The sequence below is a fragment of the Chiloscyllium plagiosum genome, unplaced genomic scaffold, assembly GCF_037043375.1.
Source record: "Chiloscyllium plagiosum isolate Xiang-an unplaced genomic scaffold, Cpla_swu_hap1 HiC_scaffold_34, whole genome shotgun sequence".
Classification (NCBI taxonomy): Eukaryota; Metazoa; Chordata; class Chondrichthyes; order Orectolobiformes; family Hemiscylliidae; genus Chiloscyllium; species Chiloscyllium plagiosum.
The window spans coordinates 34,782,735-34,806,044 of record NW_028270172.1 but is presented as its reverse complement, the minus strand read 5'-3'; the positions used below and the strand labels follow the sequence as shown (position 1 = coordinate 34,806,044).

The window sequence follows — 23,310 nt, the reverse complement described above, 5'->3', positions numbered from 1 at the left end:
AGACAGGGTAGTGAAGGCATTTAGTATGCTTTCTTTATTGGTCAGAGTATGGAGTACAGGAGTTGGGAGGTCATAATGCAGCTGTACAGAACATAAGTTTGGCCACTGTTGGAATATTGCATGCAATTCTGGTCTCCTCGGAAAGATGTTGTGAAACCTGAAAGGATTCAGAAAAGATTTACAAGCATGTTGCCAGGGTTGGGGATTTGAGCTATAGGGAGAGGCTGAACAGGCTGGGGCTGTTTTCCCTGGAGCGTTGGAGGCTGAAGGGTGACCTTATAGAGGTTTACAAAATTATGAGGGACATGGATAAGGTAAAATAGGCAAAGTCTTTTCCCTGGGGTCAGGGAGTCCAGAACTAGAGGGCATAGGTTTAGGGTGAGAAGGGAAAGATATAAAAGAGACCTACGAGGCAACGTTTTCACACAGAGGGTGGTATGTGTATGGAATGAGCTACCAGAGGAAGTGGTGGAGGCTGGTACAATTGCAACATTTAAGAGGCATTTGGATGGATATATGAATAGGAAGGGTTTGGAAGGATATGGGCCGGGTGTTGGCAGGTGAGACTAGATTGGGTTTGGATATCTGGTCGGAATGGATGGGTTGGACCGAAGGTTCTGTTTCCATGCTGTACATCTCTATGACTCTATGCATCTAAAGGAGTGTTTCCATTGGTGGGAGAGTCTGGAACTTAAAGTCATAACATCAAGACAGAAGCTGGACATTCACAAGTGAGATGAGGAAATATTTCTTCATTCAGAGAATTGAGAATCTTCGGATTTTCCTATCCCATAGGGTTGTAGGTGCTCAAATACTGAATATATTCAGAAATAACAGTGATATAGTTTTGGGAACCAAATGATAGGGGACAGTGTCAGAATGAAGGTGGGCCTTGACCTTTTGAATGGTGCAGCATGCTGGGCCTAAACAGCATCCTGTTCCGTTTGTTCTTATGTATATGGTTGGTAACATAGAAGTGAATTGAATTCAAGAAGAAAGTACCAGAACATATCTTAAAGGAGGAATAGAATTCCAAACAGATTAGTGACTTGTCTAAAGGAAACACTGACCAATCTGAATATTGTCCAATAGGAGTGTGCAAAATTAAGTTTCTAGTGTGACAATACTGTGGCTAGAAGAGGTGTGTTTTGTCCTAGTTTCTGAGAGAAAGATTGGGGGGCAGGTGCCGAGCAGTGCATGAGAAGATGAGACATTTGGGTTTTCTTTTAAAAGTTGGAACAACAGAAGTTGCCTGTGTGGGTGTGCTCAAGCTCTCATAGTTCAAGGATTTTCTAGTTAGCTTTCAGCAGTTGCTGCTGGGGTCTTGAAGTGGAAGCTATTTTTCCTTTTCTCGATTACAGCCAAAAGCTGGGGATTCTCTTCCTCGACTGCAGGGTGTGTCTATGAGATGCTACTAAATTGGAAGTTTATTAGTAATAGTCACTGTATCTATTATTCTGTTAAATTTTCCAACGGAGTTAAGTTATTCCAAGTTCTTCTCTCTTTTGTTGTCTTTTACCTGTAGTGTTTGAATAAATTGTGTTTTGCTCAACTTAGATGTAACGGAAAATTAACATTTATTGTGAAATCTATAAAGGCATAGAGAAACAAAGAAGTAAGGGCCTGACTGAAACTAGGGGCAAGTATTGCAAACAAACAGACTGAAAAATGTAAAGGCAAACTGACCTAACAGCAGACTTACAAGGCCAGTTGAACTACCATATCAACAGTCAAGGAATGAGAAAAACAACTCCATATATGGAAAGGAACTCGAATGTTCCAGGCCCCTAACCTTGTGGGTGTTGATAAAAAGAAGTGAATTATAGTATAAAGGGAATACTTGAAAGCTAACAAGCGCCCCTTACATGAGCCGTCTTGCCAATGTATTGGGTCCCTTTGCAAAGGTCTGAAATAAACTTTTTCTTTGCTCTTGCAAGCATTTGCGTCGAGTTGATTTAATTTCCACGACAGTAGACTAGTTGAATTGCATCTGGAACATATTTGCCTTTTAACAAAAGGTAGGGTCTCGGCTATCTTCTTAAAATATATTGAGAGGATGTGGTCTGCTCCACAATACTAGAATTATAAGTATGAGCAAGAGATTGAAAAGAAACAGTGGTACCTGCAAACAAGCCTCTGATGTATATTCATGAGAGTTTGGCTTGTCTCCGGATATGACTGATTCTGCTGGCTTCACTTTGATCTTAGCTTGCACAATCACCTTTTTTTTTCCTACAGCATAAAAGTTAACACTAGAATTTCCATTTGAGAATTTCCTGCTTTATTTTTTGATGACATTTCCAGAAGAATTAAATATTGTATTAAATACAGTTCCAAAGATGTGCAGGTCAGGTGGATTGGCCATGCTAAATTGCCCATAGTGTTAGGTGCATTAGTCAGAGGGAAATGGGTCTGGGTGGGTTACTCTTCGGAGGGTCAGTGTGGACTGGTTGGGCCGAAGGGCCTGTTTCCACACTGTAGGGAATCTAAAAAAAAATTGTATTTGTTATTCCACAGAATATTACAAACTAAGGTCTGAGGCTTAAGTGCAACCTTGGATCAAATTTACAAAATCACCAAACAAAAAGAAGTTAAAACAAGAGGACTGTAGGACACGAAGGAACTATTCTGACATGATCATCAGGGTGTGGCAAAGCCAAAGGTCCTGAAATAACTCAGCGAAGGCTGGTATCCCATCACCAAATCACCATGCATATGCATGTACATAACACATGACACTGACTCAGCTCACTCAGAACCTACCGTTAGAGTGAATAGAACCCCTGAGTTCCTGTTTTTTGTCGTTACTTTATTAAACAGCACAAAATACAGTTAACAATAAACAGAAGCAGCAGTTCACAAAAAAACACGATATGCAGGGGAAAGAACACCAAAACCAAACCCCTCCATTCAATCAGTTTTCAGGGAGATGAGCACAAACCTCAAATGTCACTTCCATTCATCACAAAGATAACAGTAGCAAACACAAGACAGTGCAATCAAATGAGAACCAGTGCATAAAACACAAACCCAATACAGCTATAGAAAAGACACCTGACACCTATCCACACCACAAACGGATCAGACGGTCTTTGGCTAGCCTTCCTGCAGGACAGTCATCGGTCTTCTGGTCTCTGGCCACCTTGCATACTACTGACCGACCCTCGTTAGGCCTGCTTTCCTCCAGGCTGGTCGTTGACCACCCAGGTCCCAGTCGCCTTGCGTACTGATGGACTACCCCAGGCCACTTTGCTACAAGCTGGTTGTTGAAAACTTCCGTTTATTTTTCTTTCATATTTTTTTAAAAGTATTGGTTTATACCCAAACTAAGTTTTTTTTAGATTAAATTCGATTCCCTACAGTGTGGAAACAGTCCTTCAGCCCAACAAGTCGACACCAATCCTCTGAAGAGTAACCCACCCAGACCCATTTCCCTCTGACTAGTGCACCTAACATTATTGACAATTTAGCATGGCCAATTCATCTAACTTGCACACCTTTGGATTGCGGGAGGAAACCCAAGCAGACGCAGGGGAACATGTGCAAACTCCAAACAGTCACCCAAGGCTGGAATCAAACCTGGGTCTCTGGTGCTGTGAGGCAGCAGTGCTAACCACTGAGCCACCATGCCATCCTCAAAGCTCCTGTTTACGTCTGGCAGTCAGATCTTCCTCACTGGTCCAGGTAAACAGCCCCAAACATGGAACCCATTCCATAAGGTCCACCTGGGTGACCTCGTTCCAATCACTACATCCCCCTCCTTTAAAGTCCTGCAATGTAGACCTGTTCTCTTTTACTGTAACTTCTCCTGGTAAGTTTTTACACCAGGTGCAGTTCCTCTGACTGCCTTAGATACTGATGGTGTGTATCAGATTCTAGCCTCTCTCTTAGGCAAAATTCATCATCATCTTCAGGCAGTAACGGCATCGAGACTGGGACATCTGCCATGTCCATCTCATCCTCAGGAGTTTCTTTGCGGTGAGATGGAGGGGGAGAAGCCTTGTGTCCTGACAGTCTTGCCAGATGTTATGAGGGGCTTGGTATGTTTGCTCTGCCCTGTTTGCGAGATTGCAACTTTCATGTGGTACACGTGCTTGTTTAGGACTGCCTCTCTTACACAAACTTTGTATATCATAGGACCTGACCTCAAGTTGACAAGGTCTCTCACACGTGGAGGGCCCTTCCAGTGGTTGGCATCAAACATCATCCAACAAAGTAAGTTGCCTTTCACTTATAGGAGTCTTATGTTCGGCAATGGCATTCCTGATGCTTTTCACCTTCCCGAGGTCTGGAAATATCTGATTTAATTTGGTGCAGTCTTCTCCCCATTACCAACTCTGTTAGATCTGTCCCTATAGTTGTGTGGTGTGTGGTCCGTTAATTGAACAGGAACTGGGAATGTTTGGTATCGAGTGAAGTTGTAGGCTGTTTCCACCAGATCACAGGATGATGAATGATATGGAGCTGTCCTTACATGCTGAATGCCACACAATTTTAGGCAATACTCTAATTCCCTTCTGGTAAGTGATGGCCTGTTGTCTATGACCAACACCACTGGGAGTCCGTGTATTGTAAAAGATGTTTACAAATTTTCAATCGTCATCCCCTTGTTTGACAAATGAACCCGTGAATGTCCAACCACTTTGAATGGGCGTTCAGCTGACTAAAAGCAGAGCCCATCAAAGAACCTGTATTGTTGATGTATAACCGAGTTCAGGGTTTACCCAGCCATTCCCATAAATGTTGGCAGCAATTTTTGTTCTTCTTGGCACTCTGAGCACTGCCCCACCAACACGGCTATGTTGGTATCCAACCTTAGTCACTAGACATAACCTTTCGCCAACATCCTCATTTTGGAAATCCCTGGGTGACCCTGGTGGAGTTCAGCCAGTAACTGGCAGTGTCCTTTTTTCAGGACAATCATTGTAGCTCTCTATAATAACCTGCTGTCCTCTATGGTGATCTGGTCTAAACAGGTCCAGAAGATTTCTATTCTGGTTGTGATAACCCTTTTGTTTCCCCCATCACCACCAGCTGTTTTAGTTTTGCCAGGACTGGATCTTTTTGTGCCCAGTCTGATATTGTCAGCAGTGACCAGAAGTATGCCCAGAAAGTTTAAAATCAGAACGGTGGTGTATTTGCCAGCAGGAGATGCCTCAAGTCATCCACACTTGTCAATTGGACTCCCAGATGCTGTTCCAACTTGCAATTGTATGCACTCAAAGTAAGAGCTTACCATGAAATACAACCTGAAATTATGGCTGGGACACCTCTGTCCTCTTTAAGCAAGAGTTTGTGGTCTGTTATTATCACAAATTTAAAACTAAAATTATTGGTGCAAATTTCTCACATCAAAGATGTCTGCCAAACCTTCATTCACTATCTGGGGGTAGCTTTATTTATTTTCAGCTAAAGTCCAGGAACCACAAGTAATTGGGCATTCCTCTCCATTGGGCCATCTGAATACTGTACGGGAGGCATCACTTGTTAGCACCACAGCTTGCCTGGGATCGAAGTATGCCAACACCTTGGACGACAGTTGCTTTTTCAATTCCCTAAAGGTTACATCTTAGCTACAAGATCATTTCCAACCTCACCCTTTTTCAATAGCAGATGTTAGGATGCCAGGATGGAGGCCTTGTTACATATCAATTTTCCGTAATAATTCATCAACACAAGGAAAGACCTCAGCTTTCATACAGATGTGGGAGCCAGGGAACCTTTGATCACCTTCACATAATCTTCCAAAGGGTGTAGTCCAGTCTTGTTGACTCAGCAACCCAAATAGGTGGCTTGGGGTGTCTGGAACATATTTTTCCCTCCTAAGGCAGACATCCACCTTGGAGAAACATTTAAGCACTACGAAGTTCTCTAAGTGCTCTTTATTAGTCTTCCTGGTTATTAGCACATCATCCAGATAAATGGCGACCTGAGGTAGACCTTGTAAAATGTTCTCCATTGTCCGAGGGACGATGATCACAGGCTGATTATACCTCAAAAGGTAGTCTTCTCTATTGATAAAATCCTTATGGTATTAACTGCATATTTCTGGGAATTCTCATCTAATTGCAATTGCAATTATGCATAGCTCATATCCAACAACAGCCCAGCTTTGACAAACGGTCAGTTAGACTAAAAACTTCAGCTCTTTTCTCTCCTTACAGATGCTGCCAGACCTGCTGAGGTTTTCCAGCATTTTCTCTTTTGGTTTCAGATTCCAGCATCCACAGTAATTTGCTTTTATGTCGTGAGTGAATGTTTTTCTCTCATTGCCAAAGGGCAGTATCCCTTAATCAAGTCACCCTTTATTGACATGTGCATAGTAGTCAGTTCTGATAGTAATATGATATTTCAATTCTCATGCAATCTCGCTCGACAAAAAAATCATGCAATATCCATGCCATTCAAACTAATGGGACCAGAATCACATTATAGCCAATACAGAAAAGGAAAGTTCACATTCTACAAATAACGGGCTAAATTTCTCAATCTTATTAAAGCCAATTCGTGTTGAAGAAACACGTGTTATAGCCAAACCAACTATACATGACTGACCCAGCTAGCTCAGAGCCAGTTCCTAGAATGAACAGAATCCCTGCCATTCCTGTTTATATCTCTCAGCTAGGACGCTCTATTTTGGGCTGTTAACCTGGACCAGTCAGGTAACTCATTCTACGAGGTCCACCTGACTGACCTTGTTCCAATCACTGCAGATATTGGTGCATTATAGGTAGCTTCACAACAGGTGGTGTCATCCAGTCCTATATTCGTCAGCTGAACAGCAGCAAAACTTCAGAGGACTGACATTTTTAAACCTTTATGCATAAATTTCACTCTACTTCAGGCATACATTTCTTCAGAATGTACATGTAGTCAACCTCTGCTCAATCCTAAACTCCCTGCAGAAAATGTTGACATAATTCTAAGTTCAGTGTTTGTTTGCACTGATTTACAACCTATCTGCATTCCAAAGTGTTCACTCAGTCATTGCTTGACATCTTATAGTGAGCTACTGAAATCGATGACCTTGAAATTACATCTCTCAGTTTTCAAACCACATTAACTGCAAACATTTACTTGTATTTACAACATTCAACAGTGTGCAAGAAGTACATTTATAGTTTATTTGAAAGATAAACTGCAAGGTTGAAGTTTGAATTGCTATGCTTCAAGAAAAAGAAATGTTTTTTTTAACAACTCAAAGAAAAAGTGGAACTGTGTACTTTCTCTGCGGTGACTGGAAGAGAAATAACACACAAAAAACCAAAAAAAATGAAAACTTCTAACTCATTCCAAGACCTAGGTCTAATTAACTGGCTACATTGAAGATCACCATAGTTGACGACAGCATGAAGGTACCACCAAAAAGTAAAAAAAACTGTGAGATAGTCACCTCAATTCCCTCACTCCCCATAGGTTACATTTTTGATTCACAGACTTTGTTCCTTTTTGACTATATTTTCTACCCAGATAGTCCTGAAAATCTGTTTGTATTATCTGTCTTGTCCATTCTTATTTGTCAATGAGCATGCCCATGTTTGGATTGAAAGGGTAGGGGGGGGGGGTAATAGCTTATGTTTACATGTTTGTTTTAATAATCCATTTTGCCAAATGTTATAGAATGAGCTTGTTATGTCTGTTAACTTTTTCATTGAAAGCTGATAGATGGTCGTCATAGGTGGGTGTTTTTTCGAATCCCTAAAGTATGGAAACAGGCTCTTCAGCCCAACAAGTTCACACCGACCCCCTGAAGAGTAACCCACCCAGACCCATTCCCCAACTCTACTCCTCTATGTTTACCTCTGACTAATGCACCTAACTTACACAACTATGGACAATTTAGCATGGCCAATTCACCTAACCTACGCATTTATGGATTGTAGGAGGAAACTGGAGCACCTGGAGGAAACCCACATAGATGCAGGGAAAATGTGCAAACTCCACACAGTCGCCCAAGGTTGGAATCAAACTCTGGTCCCTGGTGCTGAGAGGCAGCATTGCTAACCACTGAGCCACTGTGCCTAGTGATTAAACGTCTATATTTCCTATCTGTGACAGGTCATGAAATAGCAGGGCATGTAATCATCAGAAAGCACCTAACAAGAAATGAAGCTTGAAACAAAAGCACAAAGGAATTCCTCAGCTTGGAAGCAATGAAGGAAAAAAACTCTTTAGTTCAAGAAAACAAATCTTAGAACTCTTTCTAAGATCTGCATGATGTGTCTGATTATTTTAAGCAAATAATTACAGAGATTATTATTGTGTTACTAATATTGGATACATTGGTTAGAGATACTATAATTAATGTTTACAATATATTTTATTCCTCCCCTCTATTTTCCCTTAATGTCTCCACCCAGTTCCTATTTCCCCACTTAACCTTTCATCCTACCAAAAACAATTCCCCATTATTTCTCACCTCCCTCTCTGCTCTCTTACTATCTCCCCACTTACTCCCTGCACAGTTTCTTGTCCTTTTTCAGCCAGCCTCTCTCTCGCATTCAAACCCCATTGCCCTCTCACTCCTCCTTAATCCCCTCAACATACCTCCCTCCTCAACTGGCCAACCTTCCTCTCTTTCCTTATACTCCAGCAACCCTCATCTTGAGCCCTGCTCAGGCGAGGTGATGAACAAACCAGAGGTTGCCTTGAAAAAGTGGATTCTAGTTCACTCAGCATGGGAGCCACTGAGGTTTATGACAAAGGAAGGAGGCAGTGAGGTAAGTGGGATTGGGAAGTCACATGACCAGCAGGATGGAAAACAGCCTCAGGCCAGAACGTTTTCAGCAATGTTCAAGGGCAGCCTTGAATATCGGATGTCAAGTCCCAGCATGGAAAAGGGATTTGTTGGAGATTTTATGGGTGAGATGACCTGCAACATTGTGATTCTGAATCATATATTGTGTGGTAGATGGATCCTTTATCTTCACTTTACCTTTTATGTAAGATTTCCAGTCTTCATGGGCAGGCTGTTGGGGATAAAGTACCTTGGGCTGTGGGGTCTTCTGCCAAAACCCTGTTGAATTCCTTGTTGTGGATGACAAGCTACAGGTGGTGGGAGTGATGCAGGTCTTCTCTTCCATCCTGGGTTATTTTCTCCCTGAACTCCAGGATCTCAATGCCCAACTAGATAAGGGATGTTTGAAGGGAGTTCCAGGTTTTTGACACAGCAACAATAAAGGTACAGGAATAGAGTTTCAAATCTGAGTGGGTTGTAGTTGGAGAGGAACATACAAGTGATGGTATTCGCATCCATTTACTACCTTTGGCTTTCAAGGTGGTAGAGATCTCAGAATTGAAAGGTGTTTATTGAAGGAGCCTTGGCGAGTTGTGAGCTTCTGAATTTTATTACATACTTATACCTTTAATTCCACGGCATCCAATCATTCCCTACATTCATGGAATTACATTTTTGGCTTTTTGTTTATCACATCCCCTCTCCTCTAATTAAGCATCCCTTGTGTGTACCCCAAAACTGGTCTCCTTGGAAGAGCTGGCATCAGAAGGGAGGGTACCAAGTTGGTTGAATAGAAGGAGTAAAGAGAGCTCTTGGGAAACATTTGAAAATAAGTAGCAAGGTTTGATCTATCATAACCTGTAAGACAATACATTTGAGGCCAGCAAATACAAATTTACTAAGCTGTAATCACTTTCAAACACTTGACTCCAGGATCAGTATTGTCTGCAATGAGGACTCAGACCAAATTATTTGATTATAAATGACTGGCTCATATATCTGGAGTACCACTGAATGGAAAGGTTGCTTTTTCCAATGTTTCAGGAACAGAATATGAGTTAACGAGAGGAAAAATATTGGAAAAATAGTCACAAATGAAGTATTGCTGTTCAAACTTACCCTTCTTCATCAAAAATGATCTTCTTATAAATTTTTCAGGTTTCAGAAAATGGAAGAGCAAATAAATGCTTGTGGTACAAACAAATACAAATCCAATTCCTTCAACAATTCTGTATCCAATAGGGTACACTGAAAATTGGCAAAATAAAGAACAGGTGAAACTAAGAATGGGAAATGGAAACCTTCAGATTAATGTGAGCCTTTAATTTCTTCACAGTCACAGGTTTGTGCATTCCCCATTTCCAGAACCTGAACATACAATCCAGAGTTATGCTTCAGGGGTTACTCTATACATTGATTTTCAGAAGTATAAAACCGATGACAATCTGCATCTTTTGCTGGACATGAAGGATCCAATAAATTGGGTGATGTTTTTGACTACGCAACAACGGTAACTATAATAAAAAAAGTAACCAATTGGCTCTAAAGCACTTTGACACATCCTGCTGATATGAAAGATGTTCTGTAAACTAAAGCACTGCGGAGTGTTGCTGAAGTGCAGGTTCATAGTTGCTTGAAAGTGGAGTCGGGGTAGATAGGATAGTGAAGAAGGTGTATCGTATGCTTTCCTTTATTGGTGAGAGCACTGAGTATAGGAGTTGGGAGGTCATGTTGCAGCTGTACAGGACATTCGTTAGGCCACTTTTGGAATATTGTGCGCAATTCTAGTTGCCCCCTTATAGGAAGGATGTTGTGAAACTTGAAAGGGTTCAGAAAAGATTTACAAGGGTGTTGCCAGGGTTGGAGGATTTCTGCAATTCAGAGAGGCTGCATAGGCTGGGGCTGTTTTCCCTGGAGCGTCGGAGGCTGAGGGGTGACTTTCTTCAGGTATATAAAATCTTGAGGGGCTTGGACAGAGTACATAGTTAAGGTATTTTCCCTCAGTTGGGGGAGTCCAGAAGTAGAGGGCATAGGTTTAGTGTGAGAGGGGAAAGATTTAAAAGGGACCAAAGAGGCAACTTTTTCACGCAAAAGGTCGTGCATGTATGGAATGAGCTGCCAGAGGTAGTGGAGAGGGTGGTACAATTACAACATTTAAAAGACATCTGGATGGATACATGAATAGGAAGGGTTTAGAAGGCGGTGGGCCAAGTGCTGGCAAATGGAACTAGATTAATTTAGGATATCTGGCCAGCATGGATGAGTTGAACCGAAGGATCTGTGTCTATGCTGTACATCTCCATGACTCAATGACTTGCTATAAGTGAATGGTACTGTTAAAAAGAATTACATTCAGAGGAAATCAAACTACAGCAAAACAGTGCAAAAGACCACTGTTAATAAGGTCTATATAACATTTCTAATACCAATCACGTATAATTCCACAATTAGTGGATAATGCATTGTGTGGTGTGACATAATAAAGTGGGTGTCTTACTGGATCTCTGACTTATATTGACCTAGATCGAGTTAGGAAAATTAGTGTTGATGAAAATCATTTAAATTAACTCGCTTTTTGCTCCAAAGGGGAGATTTACATTTTTTGTGTAATGGACATCATTCACGGTGACTTGCCTCTTTAGCATCTTGTTGCTTGGGCTTCACCATGACCAATGGGTGTGTTTTCCTGCTGTCAGATTATGCCAGATTGGCACAAGTATTAGATTTGCTAAACTCAGCAAATCTGAAGAGGAGTCATATTGGGCTTGAAACATTACATTTATTTCCTTCTTGACAGAGGCTGCCAGACTTAGAGTTTCTCTAGCATTTTCTGTGTTTGTTTCTACCACTAAAGATTCTTCTCTCAACTGACATTAAAACAGATGACAACATCATTCACACATTTTTCTGTTTGCTGCAACTTTTGTATAAATTCAGAGGCTACATCACATGTGTTTGATGTCTTGATGACCTTATAAAATACTATAAAGCTACAAATTGTTAAACTTTTCTTTATAATTCTTGGGACTGCAAAGACTTCCATTGCAGTCTCATCCAGCCTTCAAACTTCGGTTTGTATCAGAAATGTGGGCTGCTGTGTAAACATAAGAGGAAAAAACCTACCTGGATCTAAGATACAGAAGAGGGCTGCAATCGACAGAATGATAAAGGTGAGCATTTGGAGTAACATAAAAACAGCAGTAAGTTGTGTGTGCCGCTTGTGAACTAGAAATACAAGTGGATGGGATATATCTCAGATTATTGAAAAATCAAAGAGTTTAAGAATATTGTTAAGTGCACAAAATTGTCATATCATAGAATCCAGAGAAGGTGCATTTATTACCTCTGTATTTCCGCAAGGCAAAAAAGACTAAGAAATTTTCTGCAATGAAAGTTGTTGTTGTGCTAACCACAGCCATAACAGATGCCATGAGAGAGTCTTCATGGAGTAAAACTAACTCTGAAACAGGAAACCAAAAATTAGTCAGTTTCAATATAAATCATGGAAATTATAGGTTACAAACAAGGTAATCACAAACCTGCAGAAACTACCTGAGATTCTTCAAACCAGTTTTTCACTTGAAATATTCTTCCTACCCTTTTGTTGTTTTTTAGGATTTGATCTGGTTACAATTGAATTTTCAACATTGTGTTGTTCTGGGTACGTGTGGATATTCTGCATTCTTTAAGCACAGATACAAGGAACTAATCTCCTCGGAAGGTATAAATATAATGGAGGGACTATTTTGTGTGGTTGAAGGAAAACAAAATGGCCTAGGTATTCTGATCAGCAAAGAGTCATTTCAGAGTCAAAAAGGGTGGTGCTGAAAAAGCACAGCAGGTTAGGCAGAATTTATGGAGCAGGAGACTCGATGTTTTGGGGTAGGCACTCCTGATGAAGGGCTTATGCCCAAAACATCAACTCTCCTGCACCTCGGATGCTGCCTGACCTGCTGTGCTTTTCCAATGCCACCCTTTTAGACGCTGATTCTCCAGCATGTGCAGTCCTCACTTTCTTAAGGAGTCATTTCAACAGTGTAGCAAAATTCAGAGGCTATAATGGAAACACTTTGTTGTATAGTTACAGCTGTGATGCTCTACAGACTGTTTTTACAGATCAGATGTTAAAAAAGATGAAGAAGGATTGTAAGCAATGTTGGCCCACTAAAGACTGAAAGTGAAATACTGTAACAGCCCTGAAGATGGGTTATACCCGAAACATTGACTTCTCCGCCTCCTGGTGCTGCCTGGCTTGCTGTGTTCTTCCAGCCTTCTGCCTGTCTATTTTTAATGAAGAAATAGCGGACATGTTAAATTACTTTGCCTCAGTATTTACAGAATAAAATGTTCCAAGGAAATTAATATTGGATTGGGAACAGCGATTGAATAAGTAAAACAAGGGGATGAGGAAATTAATGAAATTAAAGAGTGACCAATCCCTAGGACCTGACAATTTACATTCGAAGCTGTTAAAGGAACTAGGGGTTCACATTGTAGACATTCTAACTATAATCGTTCAGAGTTCACCAGATACAGGAGTCATTCCTCTGGCTTAGAAAATTGCACACATTACTCCACTTTTTAAGAAAGGCAAAAGAGGAGAACCAAGAATTACAAGCAAGTTACTCTAACATCTGTGGTGAGAAAATCAAGGATGAGATAACTGAACACCTCAAATTTTCAGTTGATCATCGAGAGAACACATGGATTCATGACAGGTAAATCATGCCTCACAAACATCACTGAATTCTTTTTAAAGGTGTGCCTAAGGGATTGAATAGGAGAATGTCTATGGATATTGTTTATATGGACCTCCAGAAAGCATTTGATAGATTTCCACGTAAGAGTCGGTTAACTAAGGTAGAAGACCATGGAGTTGAGCGAAAATTATGGACATAGCTGAAAAATTAGTTGAGTAGCAGGTGACATAAGTCAGAATAAAGGGTAAGTACTCAACTAGGCAAAGCATGACCAGTGGTGTCCCACAGGTTGTGTGTTGGGGTTCAATTATTCACATATTTATTAAATGATTTAGATAATGGCATAGAAAGTCATATATCCAAATCTACGTCATCAAAGTCAGACAGCATGGTAGGCAGTGTAGATGATAGCATAAAATTACAAAGGGATATTGACAGACTAAATGAATTGTTACAGCTGTGGCAGATGGAGTTCAATGCAAGCAAATGTTTTGGGCCAGACCAAGAGCCCTCAAGTCAAGGAGATAGCCTAACCCCGACCTTTTCCTATTTTAAGCGAGTGCCAGACATTGACTTGTAGATGCAATTTGATTGGTCAAAATATCAGACTCGAAGCAAAACATTTTATTCATAGACTATAACCTAATATGACATGCAAAATAAGAGATTAATGGCTGCTATAACGCTTCTCATGATAAGTCGATTATATCTCCAGACATAACGGCCTCTGTTCTTTTTTTCAGTTGTGCTGGCTCAATTTTGGAATATACATGAATCCACAAAAGTGGACTTAACCCTTCAGAAACATACACTTACTCCCTGTTATTTGGTACCAGCAGATGAGTGTAATCAAGAGGGTAACCCCAGATCCCATTTCTTTTACCCACTGACTGAACCGATTTGATTGTGCGGTTCTTTATGCTCGACAAAAAGGAGGGGTATTTGCATTTATTTATTATCCATCGGACTTTTGTGACCTGATAACCCATGGACGATGAGGATTTGGTGTAAGCATTACTGATTTGCATTGGTCTTAAAATCCAACCCTCAGCAATCTTCCATTTATGCTGCATATGTGCAGCTGCAGATGAATGCAGAAGGTACCCATTACACAGTCCTCATTTGCATGTGACTGCACAAACAAAACAAGGGCACCACAGACCGAAACGAATTGGCTATGCACGTCAAAATAAAACTGAGGAACTATTGCATGTAACTCATGAAAATGAATTCGGATCACATAAAACATACCATCAACGATGATCAAATGTGACTTCTCTTTTTGGCTGATCCCATTCCTCATCACACAAGTATACAGCTTGCAATTGATTTGTTGTTGAATGTTCACGATCAGTGTTCTGTTGCCATCTGACAGTTTATGTATTTCATTACTTTGAATTCGATTACCTTCTTTAAGCCACCAAACTGCTATTGCGCCCCCACTTTCCACATGACAATTAAGATAAACAGTACTCAGATCATCATCAACATGTTGAATTATTATTGGCTGTTTCAAAACTTCTGTTTCAAAAGAAAAATTACTTGAAAGCAATGAACACTGTGAGTGTTTATCTTGTAACAACATGAAAAATATCAGGAGCAAAATTCAATTAATAACCAGGAATGGAAATCGCAGGACATATTTGCAAAGATAAATTATGGGAGATAATCAAGGCTAGATTTCTAGCTTGTATTGAATGCTACATCAATTTATAAACAAAAAAAGTACGAAATTTGAGAATCCTTAAAAATGAACATAGGAAAAGTGATGACAATCAAACCATACACATTGCTTCTGATACAACAAACACCATGCAAGTACATGGTCGCATGCTTAAGCAAGGAAACAAAATTATGAGAGGTTAGTGCAAATTAAAATCAGCCTGGACATCATAAAGACCTCTAGACGATGTGGTGGACTTTTGCTGGAGCAGGTGCTAAACATCTATCAGCAAACTTGAGAAAGATGTGAAAGTGCACAATATGGCAGGGACCAGACTTCCAAGATGTTCTGATGCTGTAATAGAGACACCGATATAGGATATGGAAATTTGAAAAGATGTAATCAATTTCCTAGGAGCCTAACAGGCAGTGTCAGTCATAGGTTCATGTTTGTATTTCCCAGATGCAACGGTCATCATCACGATTCGGGTGGCCAAGACTCAGGCTTTGGGAAGTGTAAGGCTGAAACTGTTAAAGATGACAGTATATGTGCACACACCCAAAATTCCACTTCACATCCTACTGCCCTTTCATCTTACAATCTCTTCTGATGTAAAGCAGAAGTCTGTCACAATGTCTGAAATTTGAAACCACTCACTATTTTGAAAAGAAAACATCAGTAGGCTATTGAAGCAAAAACAGAAATTGCCAGAAAAGCTCAGCAGAACTCAGCAGGCTATTGAGCTTGTTAAAGAAGCAATTAACTGCAATTTTACATCACCCACCACGTCAGTAGTCACATGAGAAAAACATGGGAAGCAATTCACACCAGAAAAAGGTGACACAAGAGTTGATACAAAGGCCTTCAAATGAGACTGTGGATACTTGCAGCAGTACAGTCTGCTGTTGAATGTGGTTAGACATGTTATTCTTAGACTTTATTCAGTTTTTATAGACTGACGTTACGAAGTAGAAAAGAGTGAGAGGAAAGGAAGCCTGGTGGCTGGATTGCCTTGGTGGATGAGAAACTGGAACCCATTCTTCTCATTAAAAATGAGCACTGTGGATGAAGGTCCTCAATGAAGAGGAAATGAGGAGAAGACAAAATGCTAGCTGTCCAGGAATAAGTGAGTTAAGTGAGGGCCCTGCTGCTGCACCGTGCTCAAAACAAGACAGGCAACAGCAATAGTCAATCAATTGGAGGGGAAAACACTATTCTACAGTCTATTGACTTTGGCTTTCAGAGCTTCACACATGGTGTCTCTTGAGGGAGATAGTGACCTCCTTTTGTGTATTGCTGGCTGAGGAGAGCAGTTCAACTTGCAATGATAGCAAATCTATGCCTGCCATTCTCAATGGCTGGCCTCTAACTTATTTGCATCAGGGTCATTCCAGGCATAAGCCTCAAGAGGTAAACCTTGAGCTTTGGCTCATTACTGCATTAAAAGGTAGTCATGGTTAGGCAAGCTAATTGCTTCATCTCATTTGCCTCTGAGGATGTTAATATCAGTCAAGCTGAACAATCCAGGTGTTTCATATTTTTGCTAGATTCCCCAACAGTCAAAGTTTGATATATTATACTCACATGGCTCTCAAGACTCCAACTAACTCGCCAAAGACATTTGTCAATCAGAAAATATTTTCTTCCATCAATGTTCAACTTAGGCATGACTAACAAGGTGTATGCCAACTACCACCTTAGGTAGTCATAACTCTTACATCTTTAGGCACTACCAGATGTTCTATCCATCAAGACCATTGGAGGGCTGGTTTCTTGGAGAGAAGGAATATCTACTGAATGTATTGCTTCATGCTTCTAGTGAGAAATCTGTCACCAGAGGCTAAGATGCATTACAATGTGAACCATACATCGAACAAGTCCATTATTGAGCTGACCACTGTTTGGCTCATTCAAATAAGATAGTGATGCTTGGATGATGGAGGCAGCTGTCTCCAGTATTATCCAGCTCATGAATCACCAATCATAGGGCTGTTGTGAGGCAGAGGTAGAGTCCTTGGACCAGGAGGGCCAGGTTCAAGTCCCACCTGCTCCAGAGGTGTGTAATAATATCTCTAAACAGGTGAATTTAGAAAATTCATTAAATTAATTTTTTTATCATTAATCATTCATAGTCTACTACACCTTCTGTAATCTGGTGAGCCAGAGATGGGGTATGCTATTGCAGAGGATCATGTAATGAAAGAAACTAAATCATCTGATCATAAGTGTCAGCAGAAGTATGGGAACACGGGGGAGGGAAAAGTGAAACATGTTATACACCAAGCTTTTGAAGGCAGAGAGCTATGGAAGCCTCTCATAATGTGATTTTTACTGAGGTACTTGGAATTCGAACAAAAATATTTTTGCCACACTCACTTCATTTTATAGGATGTAGGACATAATCTAAGATGGGTCCACATGAGAAAAGCTCATTCAATAGATGTCAAATATTCTAAATCCAAACCAAGAAACCACAAGCTAAACAAATGAAACTCTGTATTAAACAACTGTGTGTGGACTTTCTTTTCATTCCCAGGGTGAGGGTGTCACTGGCTAGGCCAACATTTATTGTCCATCCCTAATTTGCCCTGAGGGCAAATAAGAGTCACCCACACTGCCTTCGGTCTGGAGTCACATGTAGGCCAGACCATGTACGGGTGGCAGTTTCCTTCCCAAAGGACATTAGTGAACCAGATGGGTTTTTCCTGACAATCAGCAATGGATTCGTGGCCACCATTAAACTCTTAATTCCAGACTTATATTAAGTTCAAATTTCATCATCTGCCATAGCAGGATTCAAACCTAGGTCTCTGGGCTAACAGTCCAGCGATAATACCATGAGGCCATCACCTCCCCCAACATGGGGAATCCCACAAGGGACTTGTTGTTCTAGCTTTATCATTGAATGTACCACATTGCATTCGCAAATGGACACAGAAACCTTCTAACCAGCACTGATCAGCTCGCCTTGCCACTGAGCAGCCATTAACTGATTAGCCAACACTTGGTTCACTGATTCTGCCCTCTTAACCCTGTCATAAAGCCAGAAAGGAGGATGTTCACTAATGGTTGTTCAATGTTCAACATCATTCACAACTGCTCAAATATTGAGTAGTCCACATCCAAATGCAGTTAGACATGGACAGTTTCCAGGCTGTGTCAGTGAAGTGGAAGGTAACATTTGTGTCATATAGATTTAAACCAATTGAACTGTGCTGCAGGTACTATACTGCCATCCTAGGATTACCTTTAAATGATGACTGTGACCAATTTCTAGTTCACAGCCTTTCTGTTCTGCTCCTGGATGTCTCTCCTTACAATGGATTCCTCACTGCTGTTGGCTGGTATTCCAAGAATGCTATCTAATTGGATGAAAGTGCATTATCAGCTGCCCTTCAAAAGCAGGAATATTTTGATTTAATTGGACTAGATTGTACAAAAGGAGATTGTGTTTCATGATTTGTCCCTCTGTATAGCATTTTTTATTGACTCCACATAACCATTCACAGCAACATGGCTGACAGACAAATACAGATAGGATTTTCTCCTAATTAATGTTTCTTTACGAATACATCAACTGTACTTTAAGGGAATGTCATCCCTTCCTGTTTATAAATGTCCTGGCTAGAAGGCACTTTAAATGGACACATAAGCACAAGCTCTTACGCCCTGCATCCTTGCAAAATCAGAAATACTGTCGAAGCCTCTGGCTCTCTCTGCCTGATTGGCATAGTCATCAGTATATGAAATAAATCCATGTGCACACCTGAACAGAGTATCAGTCACAACCCTGGTGCAGTGATGGGTCGCTGACTGTGAAATTCCATCAAATCCCAAGATAAGACCTATAGGGACTCTGGGTCAAAAATCTTGAAGGGATTCTATGTTTCTATTCTCTGTTACCATGTGTCCATCTACACAATTGGATGCAATGTTAACAGCCCGCACATCACAGATTATCATGATGGTCTCCCTTGACAGCCAGTCTTGGAAGATACCAGTATTCTGTCATCTGTATGTCTGCCTTGTCTAGTTAAACATTATCAGCAGGAAGATACAGCCTTCCCCTCTATCTGTCTCCCTGCTGTTACCTCCCCTCTACAGGCTCTTCTTCTGCATCAGGTTGCTCACCTTGCTGGACTTTAGGGCTCATCTAAGGCAGCTGCTTTCCTCCTTTCCCTCCTGACTGAACAATGAGCCTTTCACTGGCTGAAGTAAACCCACTTTCAAACAGTGATGCTCAGCACAAATCCTGTACTGCAAAATGTAGATTGTTGCACCACCTAACTTGCCAAATTCTGCGGGAAGGTCAGACATTTTTCTGGGTATATCTACACCATGTGGATTACAACAGTTCACCAGCACTTTCTCAGGAGCAATTAGGAATGGGCAATAAATGCTGGCCTAGCCAGTGATGTAATCATCTTGGGAATGTGTAAAGCAAAGTTAACATTTATTGTGAAATCTAAAAAGCACTGGGGAACAAAGGAGTTGGGACTGACTGAAACAAGGGGTACTGAAAACGAACAGAAAATGTAAAGGCAAACCGATCTAACAGCAGGCTTACACAAGGCAAGTTAAACTGCCATATCTGCAGTCAAGAAATGAGAAAAACAACTCCATATATAGAAAGGAAATTGAATATTCCAGGCCTCTAGTTATGCAGGTGTTGATAAGGGGAAGCGAATTATACTATAAAGGGAGTATGTGAAAGCTATCAAGTGCCCCATACATGAAGCATCTTGCCAATGTATTGGGTCCCTTTGCAAAAGACTGAAATAAACTTTTTCTTTGTTCTTGCAAACATTTGAGTCAAGTCGATCTAATTTCCACGAAAGAATGAATACAAAATGCTGAAATTAATGGAAGTCCAAATTATGAGCACTAGCATGGTTTCCCAGTCCTGCTCAAATCAGGCACAGCCCCATTTGCACCTTTGCAGCACTTAAGTTAAGAAATATCAACTCCTTCTGTCCATGCTTTCTGCGTATCTACTGCATTATGGCATAGGCAGCATAAAATTAGGTCAATAGCCTTAAGAACCTTAACTGCTTATTTTTGTTTTAAATGGCTGGCAGGCTGCTAATTTCAGCACCTGCCGATTTCCATATTTTGTCATACCAGCATACTGACATAAAACCCATCACCCAACATAATGGCACAGGTACTAGAAAGTGATTCCCAAGTAATGATTCACCTGATATCCAGGACAGTGGCAAGTAAAAAGCAAATAATAAGGGAAAATAGTAATGAGATTATAAATTACAAGCATGAAGACATGGAAAGTTCTGTTTCTCAAATATGGCTTAACAGAAATCAATTGTCCTTACCTTGAACTTCCACAATATGGGTCTGATAATGAATTAAGCGAGTTTTATTTGTAAATTCTAGAATTATCTCATAAACACCACTGTCTGAAGCTTCTAATTTCAACAATTCAAGAGATGAATTTTTTTTATCGTAAATCACTCGGTTTAAATAAAAATAATTTATATCAATCTCCATTTTTAGAGTATCATGGACCACAATGTAAACATTAAGTGTGCGGGCAGTAAACTGCCACCCAATAAATATTAGATCTGAGAGTGATCCATCTCTGTATCCCATCAATAAGAGAGAGGAAAATCTGGTAGCAATATGGTAATCTGTTGCACGTACGATTGGTGGAGTCTGCAAATGAACTACAAAAAATATTGGTTATTCTTTGGTGAATTATTGTTAAATATTCAGTCACACAATGGCATTGAACAAAGTAATTAAGGCAGAATATTCTAGGGTTATGCAGAGGAGACAGTAACATGAATCATGCAAATGAGCATAAAAATACCCATCTAGGCAGGTAGGTAGACCTGAGGGTAAGAACCAGTTATACTGGCTGCCATTATTCATTCCATCACAAATATTTTTCAGAAAATTGCATCTAAGTATGCAAGGTCACATACTACATTCACATGAATACAGCCAGACATAGAACATACCCATTTGAGTATCAGCATTCATATAAAATACTCAACCAGGCAGCCATATAACGTACCCATGCGACAACAGGCCATCACACAATGTACTACCCACAGACATGACTGGTCATGTGATACACCCAACTAAGAAACATAAATTCTAACAGAATTTGGGCAGTCACATAACCTGTCCCTCATTCGAGTTATCAGAGGTCACACTCATTTCATTCCCCAATCCTCCACTCTGGTATTATCTGATGACCACATAGTAAATGGGAGCAGGAGTAAGGCTCGCAGCTCTTCAAGTGTTCATGACCACTCAGTATGATCATAAATGGTGATCTATCCCAATTCTACCTTCTTGAACATTTACCAAAACCTTCAGAATCCAAACATCCCTCGATCTATCCTTAATATATTTAAGAAGAATGTGCAAACAGTTGTCAACGCACTCTCTAGTTCATGTTCACATTCTCACAGAATTCTTACAGTGTGGAAACAGGCTCTTCGGCCCAACAAGTCCACACCAACCCTCCAAAGAGTAACCCATCCAGACCCATTCCCCCTACCCTATGTTTAACTCTGACTAACGCACCTAAGCTATTCATTCCAGACCTCTTTCGGGCAATTCAGCCAATTCATTTAACCTGCACATCTTTGACTGTAGAAGAAAACTAGAGTGCCCCGAGGAAACCCACATAGACACTGGGAGAATGTGCAAAATCCACACAGACAGTTGTCCAAGGGTGGAATCAAACTCAGGTCCCGAGTGCTGTGAGGAAGCAGTGCTAAACGCTGAGCCACCATGCCAACTGGTAGCTCAGTTCTCCTCTCTTGCATTGCTCTTTTAATCTGCTTCTGCCTTTTTCTCATACTCCCTCTTCTCTCTACCACTTGATCTTTTCTCTCAAGCTCCCTCTCTCTCATGACCTCACTTTTCTCTTAATGTCTTCAGTCTCTCTCATACAAAAGTAAAACATTAGGGAAAAGGAATGTATAGGTGTGTGGTTGAAATAAGTATTCTCTTTACAAATGCAGGAAGTTTAAAGATCTAATTAAATGATTTGCAGATGCATATTCACCTTGAAGGATATGAAATAACAACCTTCGGAGACATAGCTGCAAGATTTTTGGTAATGAAACACAATGGGGAAAATTGTAAAGGGGAGAAACTTATATAAGAAAGTACTTCAATAATGACAGAATTTAATGAGGTGAGTAGGCAATGAAGACACTTTTGATACAAAGAAATAGAAATGGGATTTATGATTGTAGTTAGGCATATGTATGTGACCCCAGTAGCAGCTGTAAATGCTGAAATGAGATAAACCTATGAGAAAGTGGTGGAATGGTTTATTGTGTGATATAAATTTTCAAATAGGTCAGGTAAGCAGACAAGCACTGGTCAGAAAATGTGGAAATCCAGCATTGACTACTGTGGCATTCAACAAGAAGCAGGCCATGTTAGATTTAGTAATGAGCTATTAGTTAGGTTTAGTTGATACACTAATATGTGAATACTTACCGAATATCAATTGCAATAAAAAGAAGAGTTTGAAAGGGAGGAATTCAAGTCTGCCACTAAGACTCTAGATTTAGGCAGGGTTGACGTCACTGTAATTACACAGAGACTGACCATAGCAAGCGCAGAGATTCTGTTAATTTGAAATGCACTAGAAAAACTTTGGCAGGTGTTCGAAAATAATGTGATACAGAACAAGCTTCCTTATAGAATTCCAACAGTGCAGCTCGAGGCCACTGAACAGCATCCTATCCAGACCCACACCCCAAACCCGTAAGCCCACATTTACCATTGCTACTCCACATGGTCTGCACCTCCTTGTATACACTGGGGCAATTTAACATGGCTAATTCACCTAACCTACAGATCTTTGGACTTAGAGGGGAAACCTGAGCACCAAACAGAAACCCACACAGACATAGGGAGAACGTGTAAATTCCATCCAGATAGTCACCCAACGCTGGAATCGAACCCAGGTCACTGGCACTGTGAGGCAGCAGTGCTAGCCACTGAACCACCATGCAAGAACTCAAGTAGGCAAAACAAAGCTGTCATGAAAAACCAAAGAGTCAAGAGAAAACTTAAAACTTGAAGAATACACACATAGACATTACAAAACAATGTAACCCTTATGAATGGGAGATACCAAGAACAGCTAAAGTAACAAAAACAGATAATAAAGTGTGATTAAAAAAAAGCATATGGAAAGCATGCAAGGGATGTCAAATCCT

At 40.5% G+C, this 23,310-nt stretch overlaps 1 protein-coding gene across 1 annotated transcript; it reads right to left on the bottom strand.

Annotated features, from left to right (window-relative positions):
* Positions 1–7,190: 7,190 nt before the first annotated feature.
* Positions 7,191–20,605, bottom strand: LOC148141136 (uncharacterized). Its single transcript, XM_087978435.1, has 6 exons — positions 20,431–20,605; positions 14,689–14,958; positions 12,081–12,197; positions 11,861–11,962; positions 9,857–9,985; positions 7,191–7,237 (listed from the first exon to the last, which is right to left on the bottom strand). Exons 1-6 carry the CDS (start codon positions 20,603–20,605, stop codon positions 7,191–7,193), a joined length of 840 nt encoding a protein of 279 aa, XP_087834561.1.
* Positions 20,606–23,310: the final 2,705 nt, after the last annotated feature.

Excerpts from the sequence above, each read along its gene's own strand:
- LOC148141136 (XM_087978435.1), bottom strand. The coding sequence starts at position 20,605 with ATGGAGATTGATATAAATTATTTTTATTTAAACCGAGTGATTTACGAT. Across the intron at positions 12,198-14,688 it reads ACATTTGATCATCGTTGATG|AGTTAGTTTTACTCCATGAA; the intron begins GTATGTTTTATG and ends TTCCTGTTTCAG. Across the intron at positions 11,963-12,080 it reads TGCCTTGCGGAAATACAGAG|TTCACAAGCGGCACACACAA; the intron begins GTAATAAATGCA and ends TTGTATTTCTAG.